This window comes from Clytia hemisphaerica, unplaced genomic scaffold (genome assembly GCF_902728285.1).
Source record: "Clytia hemisphaerica strain Z4C2 unplaced genomic scaffold, Clytia hemisphaerica genome assembly, whole genome shotgun sequence".
In the NCBI taxonomy this organism is placed as follows: domain Eukaryota; kingdom Metazoa; phylum Cnidaria; class Hydrozoa; order Leptothecata; family Clytiidae; genus Clytia; species Clytia hemisphaerica.
In genome coordinates, this window is record NW_027104374.1 from 785,465 (window position 1) to 803,360 (window position 17,896).

At 33.6% G+C, this 17,896-nt stretch overlaps 4 protein-coding genes across 4 annotated transcripts; 2 read left to right on the forward strand and 2 right to left on the reverse strand.

Annotated features, from left to right (window-relative positions):
• Positions 1-1,895: 1,895 nt before the first annotated feature.
• On the forward strand, positions 1,896-4,342 carry LOC136818777 (uncharacterized). The gene is made up of 5 exons (XM_067075015.1): positions 1,896-2,007; positions 2,263-2,465; positions 3,168-3,232; positions 3,619-3,746; positions 4,197-4,342. The coding sequence occupies exons 1-5, from the start codon at positions 1,896-1,898 to the stop codon at positions 4,340-4,342; spliced, it is 654 nt and encodes a 217-aa protein (XP_066931116.1).
• Positions 4,343-11,904: 7,562 nt separating this feature from the next.
• LOC136818737 (probable ATP-dependent DNA helicase RecS) lies at positions 11,905-14,067 on the forward strand. Its single transcript, XM_067074974.1, has 2 exons — positions 11,905-12,425; positions 12,679-14,067. Exons 1-2 carry the CDS (start codon positions 11,914-11,916, stop codon positions 13,964-13,966), a joined length of 1,800 nt encoding a protein of 599 aa, XP_066931075.1. The 5' UTR covers positions 11,905-11,913; the 3' UTR covers positions 13,967-14,067.
• A 172-nt stretch (positions 14,068-14,239) lies between these two features.
• On the reverse strand, positions 14,240-15,281 carry LOC136818738 (uncharacterized). The gene is made up of 2 exons (XM_067074975.1): positions 15,101-15,281; positions 14,240-14,961 (listed from the first exon to the last, which is right to left on the reverse strand). Exons 1-2 carry the CDS (start codon positions 15,259-15,261, stop codon positions 14,631-14,633), a joined length of 492 nt encoding a protein of 163 aa, XP_066931076.1. The 5' UTR covers positions 15,262-15,281; the 3' UTR covers positions 14,240-14,630.
• Positions 15,282-15,459: 178 nt separating this feature from the next.
• Positions 15,460-17,439, reverse strand: LOC136818778 (uncharacterized). Its single transcript, XM_067075016.1, has 6 exons — positions 17,142-17,439; positions 16,812-16,931; positions 16,526-16,725; positions 16,060-16,344; positions 15,726-15,927; positions 15,460-15,551 (listed from the first exon to the last, which is right to left on the reverse strand). Exons 2-6 carry the CDS (start codon positions 16,843-16,845, stop codon positions 15,460-15,462), a joined length of 813 nt encoding a protein of 270 aa, XP_066931117.1. The 5' UTR covers positions 16,846-16,931; positions 17,142-17,439.
• Between the last annotated feature and the right edge of the window lie 457 nt (positions 17,440-17,896).

A 17,896-nucleotide genomic window follows, 5' to 3' on the forward strand; every position in this document is an offset into this window, starting at 1 on the left:
GTACTTTCTGGAATTTTAAATCCAACCATGTACACCCACTTTTTATCTCTCAGTGTTGCAGTTTCTATTCTATTGAGTTCGGATTCAAAGAAAAGGAATCATTATCTTCGATATGCTGGAAAGCTATTAAAGTATTTTGTCGCAAACTGTAAAAAGCTTTTTGGATCAACTTTTACTGTTTATAATGTTCACAATTTGCGGCACATTGCTGATGATGTCAAAAACTACAATTGCAGCTTGAATGAAATTTCCGCTTTTCCTTTCGAAAATGTTCTACAAACTCTGAAGAAAATGGTCAGAAATTCAAAAAGCCCGCTTATTCAAGTATCGAATAGATTATGTGAATCATGAAGCCTATTTCCAAAGAAAATAGCCAATAGAGTAAAATTGTCTGTCAGACGAAAGGATAACTGCTTTGGAACAAAGCGATCGCTTGTTTTCGTAAAACACATCAAGGCAAATAATGACGTTATTTGTAACACTGTGAGGTTTAGATACCTTAAACACACGTTTTCAAAACCGATTTCTTCGGACAAATTGAATATATGGTTCATGAAAGGAAACACTAAATAAATTTCAGGAAAAGACGCTCAAAAGAAGTGATTTTATCTCTAAATTTGTTTGTTTACCTCATAACAATGGGCATGCGTTATTTCCTCTTCTTCATGCAAATGTTTGATTGTTTATTAATTTCATAGAACTTATTTTTATTGACTATATTTTAACAAAATATATCAATCGATATCTTTCATTCGACCGGTTCAATATGACCAGTAAGTCACATCAATAAATATTTTAATATATCTTTAACTTACATTGACTGCCTCACTTTCATACATTACACCAATTAACATAGGTCTTAACAATTATGTCTCACAAAATGCATCCAAGCCTTCGGATCGCTCAATACAAAATGAGGCAGTAGATCTTAAGTGTGTAATTTATGGAAAGGTAATTATGAGTCATCTGTTTTTCTTTATAGTCAATTAAACAAAAAAAGTTTATATAAAATGATTTGGACTCGCTTAGTCTTTACCGATGGAGAAAAAACATACGAAGATGTGCTTCCATCTTCTATCAAGAACAAACTATTTTATCAAAAAACTCAACTGAGGATCTACATCGAGGAGCGAAGCAAGCCCGGAGCTGATTGGCTTGTCTATACAATTGACAAAATCAAATGTACAAATAGTAAGAAAAATGATGTACAGTCTGTACAGCACTTTTTTTTCTTACAAGATTGATGTCAACAAGGGCCCCTGTGATGGTGTTATTAGGGTTTTTTCAGGCTTGATTGCGTGGTTTATTTTATTTTAACATTTTCTCGGTCTTTTCATAGAACGAGAATTTTTAATTCAAGTGCGTGTATAATGCCAGTTTTTTTATTATTCATCTTTTTTATTTTTTTTTCTACTAAGAAAGCAAAACAGTTTGTGACGAATATAACTTAACGGAAAGTGAATCAGACATCCGAAAGCACAAAAAAGACCAGACCAGAAAGGAGGTAAGCAAAAACGAAACTTGGATCCAAAGACACAGTATCATTGGGAGTTTTAAGTCCCTCTCGTTTAACAAATTGTTAATATGATTTAAAATATTGAGTCAAATCTAAAATGATCAGTCAAAATCATTCAATAGAATAATTTAGTTCTCAATTTACTTATCTCGAGCAAAATCGTTCAACATTGCTTTATTTTTCAGTATGATTCTACATGCTAAAAAAAAGTTTATTATAAAATTCATTTAAATTTTTCAGCTTCCAACAGTCACCTACCTAAACCACCAAGAGACAAAAATAAATCAGAAACAAACAAAAACAGCAGATCGAAATCTGCAACATATGAGAAACGGTCGGTCGTAAGATCAAGATCGAGATCGCCCGTCAGATCACCCATATGCACAAGATCTCCCACAAGATCACCCACAAGATCACCTACAAGATCTCGCTCAAGATCTCCCACAAGATCACCTACAAGATCTCGCTCAAGATCTCGCACAAAATCACCGGTTCTAAACCCAACTAACCAGGTGGACAAATCGAGGAACTTAAATAAAAAATTGAAAAGTATGTATTTGTTTTTATTTTTCTTTGAAATTAATCAGATATTTTAACTTTTTATCAAAGAAGTGGCGGTGATTTATTTGAAAATTTGGAGCTCATAAACATAAGAAGTTTATTCATCACTATATTTTTACCATACTTATTCATTGTCATCACTATTTATTCATTGTCATCACTATTCATTCTTTTATCGTTTGCAGAATTGGAAAAAAATCAAAAACAGCTGCTTCATACGTTGATTGAAATTAGGCGCCACCTGCAACTCATTATCCAAAAGCTAGACGTTGCTGGAACTTCTACAGATGCTGCTGGTTGTGGTCTTGATTTGGAGCCATACACTAGAGATGAAGATTTTATGGATTTCGATGCGCGAATTGCTGATGAGGAGGAAAAAAAGAAATTGGTAAATATTTGATTTCTTGAAATTTCAAGTTCTTTTAAACTTTGTAGAGCGCAAAATACCACAACAATCAGCAGTATTTAAGTTATGGAAAAAGATAAAAGTAATGAAAAATGGTCATTTTTTATTTAAGTATAAAGTTTTTATAGGGTAAAAAAACTATATTCCAACCCGCATTTTAAAACACCTCTGTCTCAGTGACCCCGTGGGAATTCTTTTAAAAGTAGGGATAAAGAAAGAGACATAAAATCCAACAGGGGTTATCAAAAACGGATTTTTGCGATGCGAAATTATATTGTTCTTTGCTCGAAATATCGGGGGATAGGGCATTTACGTTGATCAAAGTTTAGTGAGAATATCTCAGGGATATCTATGCTATTATTTTCACCGGGGTTGATTTAAACTGGGGGTCCCTCGGGATCTGTGAAACGGGGGTGTATTTTAAATCAGCTAAGTTTGATTATTTCAAATATTTTTTTTTTCATTTTGGATTCTTTTTTTAATTTCAAAATCATTTAAGTCGTCGGCTCATAAATAAAATGACTGGCAGATTTTGTAAAATAAAACGTTACTTACTACTACTTTAAGGACTTTAACTCTTTTGCACCTTTTATAAGCATAATACTTACTTTTATTGTTTCTATTTTTCCAACGTTGGGTCATTCATAAAATTTTCGAAAAAATCTTTCGTTTCTTATTGTTTAGATATTGGCACTCTCACGTATCGGTGGGAAAAACGCGAAGGAGACAACGAAATTTATCTTGAGAAGGTATAAATGATTTTGAGACGCTGTCTTTATTTCCTTAAAGCGTTCTTACCAAAAGTGAATAGCAAGGCCACGAGAAGAAGAAATACCAATAAAATAGACAATTCGAAATGAATGTCCATCAACGTTTTTTATACGAAAAAGTATATAAGAATATAAGGCTTCAAAATTAAAAAAATTAAGAACATGTTCAGAACATTTGAGGGCTTTGCAGACTTTTCAAAAGAACTGAGTAAGCTTACTAAGTAAGGTTAACAATAAGAACATTTTAAGAACATTATCAGGCTTTTTAAACTTAAAACTTGTTCATTCGTAAGTTTCCAAGTTTTTTATCGTTCTTATAAAAAATATATGTATACCAAATGTAATGTCATTTATATTTTTACAAGGGTGATGAGTAATAAAGTGCAAGCCCTCTACAACAGGGAAGGCGTTAACCGAAAAGAGAAAAAGGCATCAGCGGACAGGGTTAGGAAGAAGGCATTCAAAGAAACAAACTTTTACAAAGTTGTTATCGGTAAGTTGACTACAATAGTGTTTCAACCATCATATGAGTTCGCTAATTTATTTGGACCGCTCGGTTTAGTGAAGCTAGGAGCTAAAAGTGCCATTTTGCCTATCCCTGCCACAAAGTAAGTAAAGTCCAAGAGTAATAAACTTCGCTTAGTTTAACCAATGATTTGAGTTGAAGTGTTGGAAATATCAAAATTCTGCACTTTTATAGCTGATGGCGCTTCATAGGTTAACAATAAAAAAGCAACACTTTTGAATAGTCAAGTGAAATCGGATTTCTTTCAAACCATCTATCTATCCCTTTTGAAATCTCTTAATTGTTGAAGTACTTTGAGTCATAATTATAATTTCAAGCTCTAAAGAGATATCCGGAACGTTGTTTTAACGTCAGAACGTTGTGTCTGCTGGGATGAATCAATGTCATTTTTAATGAGGTTTTTATTTTTCATTTTAGACACAGCTCTTTTAGTCAACAAAGATGCGACTGAAAAAGAGATTGTGGATGTGATTGGCAAAGAGTTATGCACTGACCCAGACAGACTTGGTGGGGGAGGAAGGGGGGGCAGAAGAACAAACAGAGGATTAATTTTCACTTTTTGATAAATTATATTTATGAAGAAAAAAAATAAAAAATTAAAATAAGGAAAAACAATATTTTTAAGTATTAGCTTTTTTTATGATTGATTGTTACTAGGAAATTTCTTTGATAGTTAAAAAAGATTCAAAATGCACTGCACAGTGTCATTTAAAACATATTCTCATTAAATAAAACACCCCCTTCTCACAGACCCGGTAGGATTCTTTCAGTCAATGGGGGTAAAAGTAACGGACTGAAAGTCGATGGGGATTGATTTTCCCATATTCCTTATAGCTGTGGATTTAAATTCTTTTGTTTTCAAGTCAGAAAATTCAATGGGGATTGGAAAAATAGCATAATAATTTGCAGTGAGGATCGGTTTATTTCATTATTTTCAGTGGGGACAAAAATGGGAGGATAGCTTTCCACCGGGGACGATATTTTGGTAAAATCTTCCAGTGAGAAGGGTTTCCAGTGGGTCTGTGAGAAGGGGGTGTAATAAAGAAGGAAACAAAATTCCACTTTAATTTGATTTTTCTAATTTCCTTCCTTGGCTGTTGGCTGTTTGTGAAGATTTTTTTTAATAGCATAAACTATTGCAATAAAGAAAATAGCATATAATAAGACGCGCTAAAAGATTTTACAAATTTCGGAGCTTTTCTGCACGTTTTCCAAAAAGCTTTTTTGTTAACCTTTGAGAAGCTATATTCAAAAACACTCAATACTTTTTTCGAATCAGGAAAGACTCAATTCACAAAAATTTACAAAACCCGACAAAAGCTTTATAAAAATTCTTAATTGAAGAAGAATTTTAGGCTCTTTATAAGAATACATTTGAAAATAATATTATAGGTGAATTTGACCAAAAACTTAAGAGTGTCCTAAGTAAAAAAACCCATAATGTCCATTTTTGGAGCTTTTATACCCATTTTCTCTCAATAACAGGCAAAGTGTTTTAAAAAACTAAAAAGTCTAAATTTCCTTAAATTTGCTTATTCTGACAACTGATTTGATGTTAAGGTGGATCCCAACCTAAGAATGTTTTAGGATTTACTTTTCCCAAAAAACTAATAATCTCCATAATGAAATGAAAATCGTGTAAACATCTTAAACAGATCTTAATGTACTCAAGTTGTGGACCTCGTTCTTAATTCTTTCAAAAGATTAGTTAGAACAAAACATTACAGAACCGATGGTCTAGAACCTGTTTGGAAAGTCTTCACCAATAAAAAAAAACATTTTCTGCCATCAAAAGAAATGGCGGTAAAAACACGTTCAGCGATTCTTTATTTAATATATTTCACTTTTTTATTTCTATTTTCTAAACTCTTGGGTGATTATTTTGGAAAATTTCCCCTGTCAGCATTTTCGAAATTTGCTAATGACATTATTCAAAAAGAGGGAATCGAATCAACTTTTAGAAAAAGTAGCCCCACTGGGTACCAAAGACATTGATACAGTACTGACAGTCGGAAACCTTTAATTTGATTTAGGTCTAATTGATTTTCGCTTTTGCAAGCAGCTATCGCCGTTCGTTTTCAAAAATTTTAAATAACTTCAAATTCGTCACGTTGTTTTTTAATTTTAAGATAAAGCTAAAAAAATTATTTTATAGAAGCAAGTAAATTAAGCAATCGGTAGGTGAATTTTTATCTCTATATTATTAAACTATATCATCTTTTCTGTGTTATGAAATAATAATAAACTTTTATAAGAATACGTCAGAGATTTAACACTCAACTTTAACTTAACTTTTTTTTAAGCACCAAAGCACCAAAGATGGTATTCCATAAAAAGATCATTGTATCAAGGAGAAGACGAAATGGTATGTAAAAATTGATTCTTAACCTTATCACAGACCGTACCCGACTCCCTCTGCTGGCTGGAAATATTATTTAACAAAACAGTGGAAAATAAATAGGGGGTTCGTAGGGTTTCGAAATACCGTTTTCCCGTCAAAATTTTTGCTGAATCCCAGAATGCCGAAAATTGAAAAAAAAATAACACCGTCACACCGGTTTGTAGAGGTTCAAATACCGACATAATGACAAAGAGTACGGCCAAATATCGTCACCGTCTGATTTTAAAATACCGTTTTCCCGTCTTTTTTTGTGTCAAACCCCGTAATACCGTACTAAAAAATGGCCAATCCCGTCACACCGCAAAAGTACAACCCCCCCCCTAAATAGCATAATATTTCGGCTCTACTAGAAAAAAGGTCCATCCTTGTTAAAAAAGTTGTGAATTTTGATGTATAGCGTCGAGAAAAGAATGAAAAGGCTAATAAGAGTCGTTGGGAACAATGTCCCTAAATTAGCATTCTTCTCTTAGAGTGTCTACGAATTAGAACAAGATAATATCGATGTAGAAAAGATTAATTCCCGATGAAATTTTACGTCTCCTTTTCCCTAATCTACATAGATAGAAGAATTTATATCGGTTCTGAAACAGGAATATTAGAATTTTATATTCAAAAAATAAGAAGTCCAGTATGTTCTCAACTATTTTGCTCAGACTTTTCTCCTCTTTGCAAGGGTAGCTGAACCATGTCCTAGAAAGTCTTAATTTTTGAGATATTACCTTTGAAAATGAGTCCTCAGATGGTCCCTTGTGACCCATGCGTTCGGAAAGCGTTAATTAAATGCTTTTAATTGAAACGAAATCCATCAAAATCAGGATTCTTGATAATTGTTTATCTTTTAATTTCAGAAAACGATGACCGTGACGAGATCTATCGTAACCAAGACGAAAATGAAAATCTTTTAATATTTATGCTTATTTTTTTTTTTTTTTAAGGAATTTATCATTTATCTCGTTAAAATGGTTTTTTTAAATATTTGTATGATTGTATATAATTTGTAACTCTTGTTGTTTGTAATTAGTAAATAAATCATTTCAAATTCGTATAAAAATTGTGTCATTCTTAATTTTAAGCAAAGCAAATTCAATTATCGAGAAATTAAAAAAGGTTCTGTAAAAAATACAGCTATTGGGGAGCTATTCAAAGTTTTTTGAGTTCTTAGGCTATCATAAGATGAAAAAAAACAACTAAAAGGTAAAGATTTCGAATAAACCTCATAATTTTTTTTATGACAAAATATTTCGAGTGAAATTTTGATTTAAAAAAAAAGCAATGAAAGATTCTTTAGTACACAATTCCTTTTGATTTTAAGTCAATTTAACATTATTCGTGACGAAGAGTTCACACAGTGTCCCAATATCATAATAACATCAGGCATAAATCGAATTTGCAAAAATAATGTCATTTTGTTTGCTGGGCAGTGCCACCTCGACTTGACAAGGATGTTACGACTCTAAACGAAATTTGGCAAATCGTCTGCTCGCGTCAAATATGTGGTTATTTAAAAATTGAATTTCCAATGGACAACCTTAAGTTTTGGAAGAAGGGGGACAAAATTCATCTCAGTCTTCAAGGTCTACCAGTTGTCATGGATCAGATGTCTCTTGCTGCCCAAAACAGTAAGAAATAAACTGAAGCATCTATTCTATTCTATTCTATTCTGGTAAAATGGAAGGAGGGGAATTTAAGTTGTAAAAATCACCAAAAACTAAAATAAGCGTAATTTTGGGAAATAAATGGTCAGTATTTCAGTAAAGTACCATTTCCACCAGTGCGGATTTTTTATCACCCTCTTTTTTGAGTGATGGCTCAGAGGGATGGAATTTTATTTCCATAAGTGCACTTTTTAGGGCGATGGTATGCAAACGGAATTCTTCATAAAAAAACGCGATCCTATAGAGGTTTTGACAAGAACAAAAGTTTAATATTCTTTATTTATTTGGATTTCTCGATTTCAAATTATCACATCATAACGAACCATACTTGGTTGAAAAGATCAGTAGGAGTGGATTATCATAGTAAGCTTTTCATGAAATTTGCTTTTACAAAAGAGTAATTTGAGAGAATGAATAGACTTTTTAAATAAATTAAATAGAGTTTTCTCTTGAAAATAAGATATATGGTTTATCTCAAAACTATGTTTTTTTTCAAAGGAAATGACGGCTTCAATAAGTTTTATGGGCACATATTCTTAAGCTTTTTTCCCTCTAAGTTAAAAGGACACTCAATCATATTGTTTTCAATTCCCACCAGTAGCTTATCTGATATTCCGATGGCGGATTGGCGGACGCCCACGCTAAAACTCTAAAGGAGCGGGCCAATTTCCCAACGAGAGGAATGATAGTCGGCCTTTGATGTGCCGCACCCCCAGTCGGGTTCAACAGCCCTTGTGTGTAAACGTTTAAATATTTCGGTTGGGCCCGCCAACCCCCTAAAACGAGGGCTGGGTTACCAGACCTCCCGCTGCGAAATTCTTCACGTGGTCTCGCAAAATTCCGTAATGTAAACTTCAGAGCTTTAGCATGTCGGATGAAAATTTCACCCTCTGGGTGCCAGATAAACCAGTAGCGGAAACGATCATCACCTCAGTGCAAATGGCGTAAAAAACTTTTGTTAAATTTTAAAACCTTTCAAATTTTAGTATTTCCAAATATCCCACCACAATGGAGACAGGTCGTTACCACCACCAGTCAAAAAGAGCGACCTGCGCCAACGTCGTCTAGATTTATGAGCTCGAAAAAGCAAGAAAAAGGGAACAACTGGAACCAGATTCATGGGTATACCAAATGAAAAACGTTTTTCCCATTTTCATTTTTATATTAGAAGCGGCGAAATACCGTGCCCCATACTTTTTTATATAGCCTTCCAAAGGGTACAAGGGTAACATCGGGCAACATATCCTAAATTTTGACTTTGTGCCAATATTATTCCTATTTCTCAAATTCTTGAATTCTTTTAGGAAGTTGTGCATTAGAGCCGATAAAAGTGCCAACCTGTTTAAATTCTATATCAAGTAAGAACATGGTTTACAATTTATCTTTTATCATAGGTAGGACCCCTCAGTACTTTGCGTGATCACGTGAATGGGTTTATAAGAACCTTTTCATTATTATTTCAGTGCAATTACGTCAATTTAGGGATGTTGAAACGGGTCAAAATCAGCTCGAACACTATAATTTGCTCTTTTATGACATAATTTAGCTAACTCGAAAATTCCTAAGTCAAGAATAGAATACAATAATTATTGTATATCTAAGTTTTCGTTTATATTATACTTCCTTACAGTTACTTGTTTCAAATAGACACCCCGCCCTAGAGTACCGTGAAAAGCACAGGTCGAAATCATATATCGACGCTGTGCCGACCAATCCAGACTCAGCGCGCAATCAACGCAGAGAAAAGTAACCATGACGACCATCCAAGATATTGGATTAAGTTCAAAGTTGATATCTTTATTCCCGTCGTTTAAAACACAACTCAAAAATGTCATCATTGCTTTTTAAAAAGAGTCAGTGATAGAGAATCATAACATAAAGTCGCGATAAAATTTATATTATTGGTCTGCAGAGGTTAAAACATTCTCAACCTCACTCAGGGTACTCCTAGAGAGGAGGTGTTTATTCAAAGAAATACGGTATCGGAAATGAATTTGTGGCAAAATAGGTGTTCGGTATGTGCGAGCCATAGTGACCCTTTTTCTCACTCTCAAATGTCCCGCAAAGGGGTACAAAAGCATTAATAAGCAGAGTCTGTTGAGGGTTTCAAAGTTACGAAAATCGAAAATCAACCCCCTCAAAGAGTTATGAATTCGAACTTTGGAACAATGAATCGCAAAAAAAAAAATTCAATATAGTATCTACTAAACTTTAATTTTATTTCAGAGAAACTGGTTTTACCAAAATCATATCAAGTTCAAACAATTGCGCAGTCTTCCTTATTCGAAACTCGACATTAAGATCTGTAATTCAAAATTTCATTTAGTAGAAAGATTTTTGTGTGAAGAGATTCGTTTATTAAGAAAATTTACACGCTATATTTTTATTAGAACACCTAAAATTTGGCTGAGCCTTATTCGAAACTCGACAATAAGATCGGTAATTCAAAATTTCATTTAGTAGACCTTGTCCATCCTACACTAGTAGATAACTCTTTACACATTCTTAAGTCTATTCACGATAAGTGTGCACAATTCTTCAATCTTCATAAATTTGGTACAATGGGAACAATTTAAAATCAAAAAGTCTTTCTAAAAATGAAGATGAAAATGAAGAAGAAAAATATGAAGACCTTATAGAAAAGTGCCATAACTATCATTTTCACTGAAGTCTGAAGTGAATCCTTGATCATCGAACATCATCACTGTGAAACAATTTCTAAAAAATAATCATTCAGTCAAAATGTATCAAACAAAGTTATAAGCTGATTGACGTCTAAAAACCCTATTTTCTGCTGTTTTCTGCTGTTTTTGGGGTCAAAACTTGACTTTGTATCATAACTTTATATTGAATAAATATTTCATTGAAATTTCTTCACAGTGATGACCTCCTAAGATCAAAGAATCTCTCCCGTGAAATGAAAGTTACAGCACTTTTCTACAAGATCTTCATTTGTTTCTTCTTTATTTTCATCTTCGTATTTAGAATTTTTTTAAAGACTTTTTTTATTTCAAATTGTCCCACTCACAAATATCCCTCCAACGATACCAAATTTATAAAGATTGAAGAATTCCCTCAAAAGTTATAAGTAAAAGAAAAAAGAGTGCACACTTATCGTGAACAGACTTTAAATGATGAAGTAATTCGCTTTTTTTTTATAGGGTCCTGAAAAACGAAAACTTACAAGAAAGTAACGTTATTTGGTAAGTTTAATCAAATGAAAATTTAGTACTTTGCCCTACTTTCATGGTTTGATTGCCCCCGACACGAAGGGACCTCTTAGCTTCACGTAAAGAATGCGTAAGGGATGATATGCTTTGAAAATGTTCGTTCGTTTCGTTGTCTTTCCTGGGTTCCCTTAACTGGTTTAACGAATTTAAGCATTCTCTTTAACAATAACAACCCCGTCTCAAAATGAGCAGAAGCAGCACAAAGTTCAAGATATATAAGATATTATAGGCTATATTCAAATTTTTTCATCCATAATCTATTTTAGAAACGATCAAAAACCCAGACAACCAAGCCAAAAAAGGTTCGGACATAATTCATATTATAATTGTTATAATAAAACTAGAAGCTCCCCATTCTGATCGATGATTTTGTTTCGCTGGATAAAAAGGTTTACTAACTAACTAAAAGGCCTTACAACCCTTACTGGTAAATAAAACTTCCATTTTAAGGAAAAAAGCTGTGAATAAAATGATGTTTCTTTGTTGTGAATTCGGCTAAAACTCCGGATATTGAAATATTCCGTTTATCTTATTTATTTCATACAAGTCTGTTATCACTTTACTCGATTTAGAAGAAGTCGAAAAAATCCCACAGAAGCATAGACAGGAAACCCGCCTATCGCTTCACTGCGGAAACCTCCAAAATGTCGAATTCCTTGTTCAGCAGATAGACGGGTCTTTTTGAGCGAGATGATTTCACCTCGCAAAAGCCGTGGTCAAGATTTCAAAATAAAAGTTTTGTAAACATTACGGCTTTTTTATTTTCGTAGGTGCGACCTTGTATAATTTTAATTTATTCGAATATACGCGCCGTTTTTTCACAGATCAAAACAAAACAGAAAGACAAAATGGCGGCAGCTCAAGTTGATTTACAAAGACAAAAAGAAGGAACAAGAACAGATTTTGAAAAAATTGCTGATAATGTCATTCAGAAAGTGAATTCTACTTTTAAAGTGAAGCAGAAACAGTCTGCATGTATGCAAAATATTGTAAATGGGAAAGATACTCTTGCAATATTGCCAACTTCTTATGGCAAAAGCCTGATATATCAAATGTTGCCAGCTTTATTTGTTGAGATGAACATGGCCACAAACCCATTGGTTATTGTTATTTCACCATTAAAGTCACTCATCAGAAACCAGCTTGACGAAATTAAAGAGTTGGAAACTTTTCTGCAGATAAAAGGCTGTAGTTTGGACAGTCACAATACTGTAGATTCCATCAAAGGTGGTGGATTCAATCTAATATTTGGAATTCCTGAGTTGTGGCTTTCAACTCCAGTGAAGGAAATGTTGGCATCAAGCTATTTTAGACGAAACCTTGTATGTGTCGTGGTTGATGAAGCTCATAAAGTTGCCTGGTAGGTATAATTTTTTACTGTCGTAAATCATTGGTTTTATCCACATTTAGCTATATTAGACCACAATTCACACATGCAAACTTTGGTGGATGAGATTAGAAACTTTCAAAGCGACTTCAAGCAAAATCTGGCTGCTTTTTTCAAGTTCCTTATATGTCTTTCTAGAATTCTTTTGCGTTCTTTCCAATAACAGGTTATTTTTTAAAAAGAATCTTGCTTTTTCTATACTAAGTTTTATTTTTTGTTAATATAGGGGTCTTGCCGAATCATCAAGTGAAAGTGCATTTCGTGAAGCATTTGGACGCATAGGGGAAATCCGCTCATTTTGTGCCGAGAAAGTACCAATTCTGGCGTTAAGCGCAACGATTGATATTGACTTTGCTGACATTGTCAAAGCTTGCTGTTCCATGTCAAAATATATGAGGCTAATCCACTCATGCAGTGATCGATCTAACATACGACTCTCCATTGTGCCAATTAAAGCAAAGTCAGTGAGTTGTTTCAACTGGCTTATGAAGTGGTTGGTTGAAAGGAAGAGTGAATGTTCGAAAGTTTTGATCTATTGCAATTCCCAAAATCTTGTCTCCTGGTTGTTTGGCCAGTTCACTTCAGTTCTGGGACTCGATATGTACGTCAATGGCATCAAGGACCCAAATAATTTGTTGATAAATATGTTTCATGCAGACAGTCCAGAATTTGTTAAAAACAGATGTTTGAAGTCCCTTACAAGTGACGAGCAGCTTCCCAGAGTGGTGATTGCAACTAGTGCAATTGGTTGTGGTATCAATGTCAAAAATCTTCAGTATGTTTGTCATTTTGGACCTGCCTATTCCCTGGTTGACTATTGTCAACAAATTGGTCGTGCTGGCAGAAACGGTGACCCAAACTGCCATGCAGTGTTGTACAGCTATCCATCGGCAAACAAAAAAATCAACGAGAAAATGAAGGCATACATTAAATCAAAGGATGTATGTCTCCGCACTGAATTATTTTCTCCGTTCAGTGAATCAAACAATGTCCCACCACTTGAGATTGGACATACCTGTTGTTCGATTTGTTCGTCATCCTGTACATGTGATACAGACCATACCACTCTATTTCCATTTGAAGAAGAAAATGATTTTTTCATGCCATCTCCAAAAGTGTCTATCAGGGAAGTTTCCGAAAAAGATAAAGCATCTATCAGAACTCTATTGAAAGACTATCACAGAAACTGCTTATCAGAAAATTTGAACTTTCCATCCTCTGCAATGAGTGGCTTAACAGAGAAAATCGTTGAAGAAATTTTAAATAATCTGGAATACATAGACTCTCCAAAATTTTTGATGGACAACTTGAGCATACTTGATTCAAACGTGGCTGGATGTGTTTTTGAGATTATATGTAATTTTTATTCTGATAAAAATCTGAATGATCTGTTTGATATTGACATGGAAATCGAACCAATCGTAAAGAAAACAGATACTAATATTGAAAAGTATACATTTTCAGACTATGAATATTCTGATATTGATACAGATCTCGAAAATGATTATTTATAAAGTTGGTACATATCTTTACACCTTTGGTTACTATTTACATATCATTTTACATTTTTATAAAAACTTAAAAGGGCTTAAGAAAAGAAATTTCCAAGTTTCAATGTCACACTTTTAATGTATTTTTGTGTGTATAAATTTCCACAACCTTATTCATCATAGAAGGAATTTCAGCCAAATTTTTAAATTAAAACAAATTTTTAAAGAGTAAAGTTTCATTCTCAGGGGACTTTTAATTTGCAGGATTTTGGTCAAATCAACAAAATTTCTTTCCACGGAAATCTATATGAACAAGATAAAAAAATTCTATTGATAAATGCGTTCATATTCGGCCTTCTTATCTTTGGCCCACTTCAGGAGGGTGTCCATGTCTAATGGTGCAAGGGTTTCTTCATTAAATTTTGGGAAAGAGTCATAACTGCTTTGTTTTCTTGGGTCTTCTGCAAAAATGTTATCTTCCAGAAATTTTGCACTTAGATTTCTGACATCTTCTGATAATTTAGCCTTGTTTCTTGAAGAGACTTGTTTTTTTATTTTCATTTTCTTTTCAAAATTTTGGACGATTGTGTACAAGTTATTTACAGATTTTGAAACCCTATCTGCATTATTTTGATCCAAGTTGCCCCTTAAATCTCGGAGAAGCTCTTTCAAGAAATTATTCAAATGCTCAAGGTGTAGATCCATGCTGATATTGCAGCCTCTCATTCCACGGTATCACAAAACGTTCCCAGATAAGGAAAAATGCTGCACTTGGCTCCATCTGAATCCGGAACAAGGATTTGATGACGGTGTGGGCATATTTTGTGCGGCCATAACATTTGAAGTATAACAATGCAACACGAAAAAAATCAAATAAACGTTCTCCATCTCCTTCCTTTATGGAATCGTTAATTGATCGAAGAAGTAGATTGAATGTTAGGAGAGCTTTTTGGTAACTTAGCCTGTGGTTTATAGGCTCTGTTTCTTCCTCCTCGACTTCCATAGCTTTATCATCACTCCTGAAGTAGATAAAGTAATTCAAATTTTAGAATAATTTCATAGTCTTTGATATAGCTGTAGTATTATTTTTTCATGTATAATTTTATAATATATGAAGTCAAAATTGATTAGATATTGTTTCTAGAAGTTATGATTTACCTTTGGTATGAATGTTTCTTTTGCTCATGCTTATTTCGACCAGCAGCTGTTTTGAATGGTTTCTTAAACCTTTTTTCCTCTGGACACTTCCCACAGAAATAGAGTGTGATGTTTTTGATCTCATTACTATCAGGTTTTGATATTTCTTTACCAGCTGCCATATCGATATCGTATGTTGCAGTATAATCTGAAAATTATAAATGAAATACATTTCAATTCATGCCTATACCTTGTTTGAAATTTAAATGACAATCATCAAGTTATATCAATTTATTATTTATCAATATAAGTTTCTTTTATGAAATTGAATTTTTGGATAAGCATTTTAGCCCAACTTTTTTCACAAAGCAAAATTTTACCTACTTGTTAAAGATCTCTTCTACATGACCTTGTAACCACTCAAACTTTTCCTTTTCACCACCATCTTTTATTTCTTTAGGGATTATATCATCTGTAATAGAAATGGTATTCTGTATATTATTTGACTTTTTTTAAAAGTAGTATGTTTCTATTTTATCGAAATTTTTTACTGTATATAAAATCAATCCTTCAGTATTTCTCTGCGATTTTTGTTATTCAAACTAAAAACTAATTTCAAATTTTTCTTTTATCCCTAAATTTTTACCATCAATTTTGTTCATTCCGAAATGAGTCATTGCAGCTGAGACAATCAATGAATCTGTTTCAATATCAGTAAACTCTTTTACAGCATTGAAGTCTTCTTTTGCTCCTTTTTTTGCATTCGAATTATCTGATACGTTCATGTTCCATTGCGTTGTTCCATGCTGAGCGCCAGAGTCTCGTGTTCGAAAAATTGTCTCTTTTACCTGAGAAATGAATGTTACATTTGATTGGTGTATTAGTCTATTCCTTTTTATTTTTAGCATTTTTTAATTTTCAATAGGATTGTTGTTGTGATTTTATATATTAGCTTTATTAACAGAGTATTTTCTAATTACCTCATACAGTGTACGTTTTAGGTGCCAGTCTTCATATGCTGGTTTGAGACCTTGAAGCATTTCGTAATCGTTACGAGCGTCTATAAAACCTTGCTGAGCATTAAAGATCCTTTCCTCGGTCAATTGATCACCACCAAATGCCAGGGCAAATATAATGTGTTTGATTATCTCTCCGTCCTCGTCAGTCTCCGTTGCCATAGGGACATAGCCTTCTTGTACTTTCTTGAGAATTTGAATGATTTCAGATGTCGAATTTTCTGCATGAAATAGCAATCCAAGAGGTACCTGAGATAAAAAATTTTAGTACATAATGAGTTATATTTAATTTTTTAGGTATATATTGCAAGTTTTTAAAAGTAAAATTTATTCTTCGTAACTTTCATCAACTGTATTTATCAGCCTTATTTTGAAGAAGGTCTCTTTTAAAGGCTAAAAGTTATCATTATTATATTCGCCTAAAACTTACAACTATAGATTTTTTGGGCCATTTCTTGCCAGAAGTCGTGTGGGATGTGCCAACAAACGTTTTTCTGAGAAATTTAAAGGCTGGAATAAATGTCACGATACTCCTTGCAATTAAAATCTTGAAAGTTTTCGAAAGTACATCTTGCGTGTCTGAGTTCGGAAATATCGGCATTTTCTGGTATTCTTCTAGTGTTCTGTTGGCTGAAAAATAAACGAGGAAAACACTAAAAATAAGAACAAAATTAATTTTATTGTTTTAACACGAGGCTCAATAATTGGTTTCATACCTTGTGTTGAATGTAATCTATGAAGAACTGCCATGTAGTGAAACCAGTGAAGGCTCGTATTTCGATTTTGATGCCTTGATGCCTTGCTGTCTTTTCAATATCAAGATTATCTCCGATGATCTAGAGAAAAATTCAGATATTAACTTTCCTCTTGGTCTCAATTTAATTTAAAGTCCATCCCATTTAAGTTTTAGCAGTTTTTTTACTACCAATTGGTAACTAGAGTCTAATTACGCTGACAAGGTTTCCAACTTAAGTGGAATGGACTTTTGCCTAAAACTGTACTAGCTGCTCAAAAGATTCGAATATCAAACTAAGAGAGAATGGTACCTTATAGAGAAATGGTAAGGGATTCGTCAAGCGTCGAATTTCGGTTGCTTCTTTGAACGAACAAGCATTACTTTCCTGAATGGTTTTTATTTCACTGTAGTCTTTTTCGATTTCTGCTTTCCAACGTAGAGCCTGGGTATCGTAACCTTTTCCGAAATCCCCACTTCTTGCAACCTTGGTGCTGTAGGCATTTGATATTCCCATCTTGTTAAACCAAGCATACGATCTCTTACTAGCCCCTGCCGAACTCAATAGCTGATCGTTTCGTGTCGCTACAGCGTTTTTGCCTTTTGGATGTCTAAAACGATAAGAGGATGCTATGGCATATAATATTCTTAATCTTAGCTATGTCACGATATAAATCTGGTATATGGTAAATTAGGAAATCTCGGTGATTTTATTGATGAAAATGGAAATTTTAGGGTTTTTTCGAAATTTAGTAGCGCCGTATGGAATGCTGAATTGTAATGATTAGTATATACCTAGCCTTCAGAATGGCACCATAGCACAGCGTGCGTATAGCATGATCTGAAGGTGATTCCCCATCCAATTTCAGATGTTTTCCTCCCATAGCACCTTTCAAAGCGTTTGACAAAACCGGACAGAGCTCATCTACTTTCTTGCACGCTTCTACATCATCGAACTTCACTATAGAATCTAAGTCATTTGAATCCAAAGCTTTCATATTCGCGAACTCGTTATAACATGCCTTGGAAATGTCATTCACGTCATCTAATTGCACAACAATTCGCTAC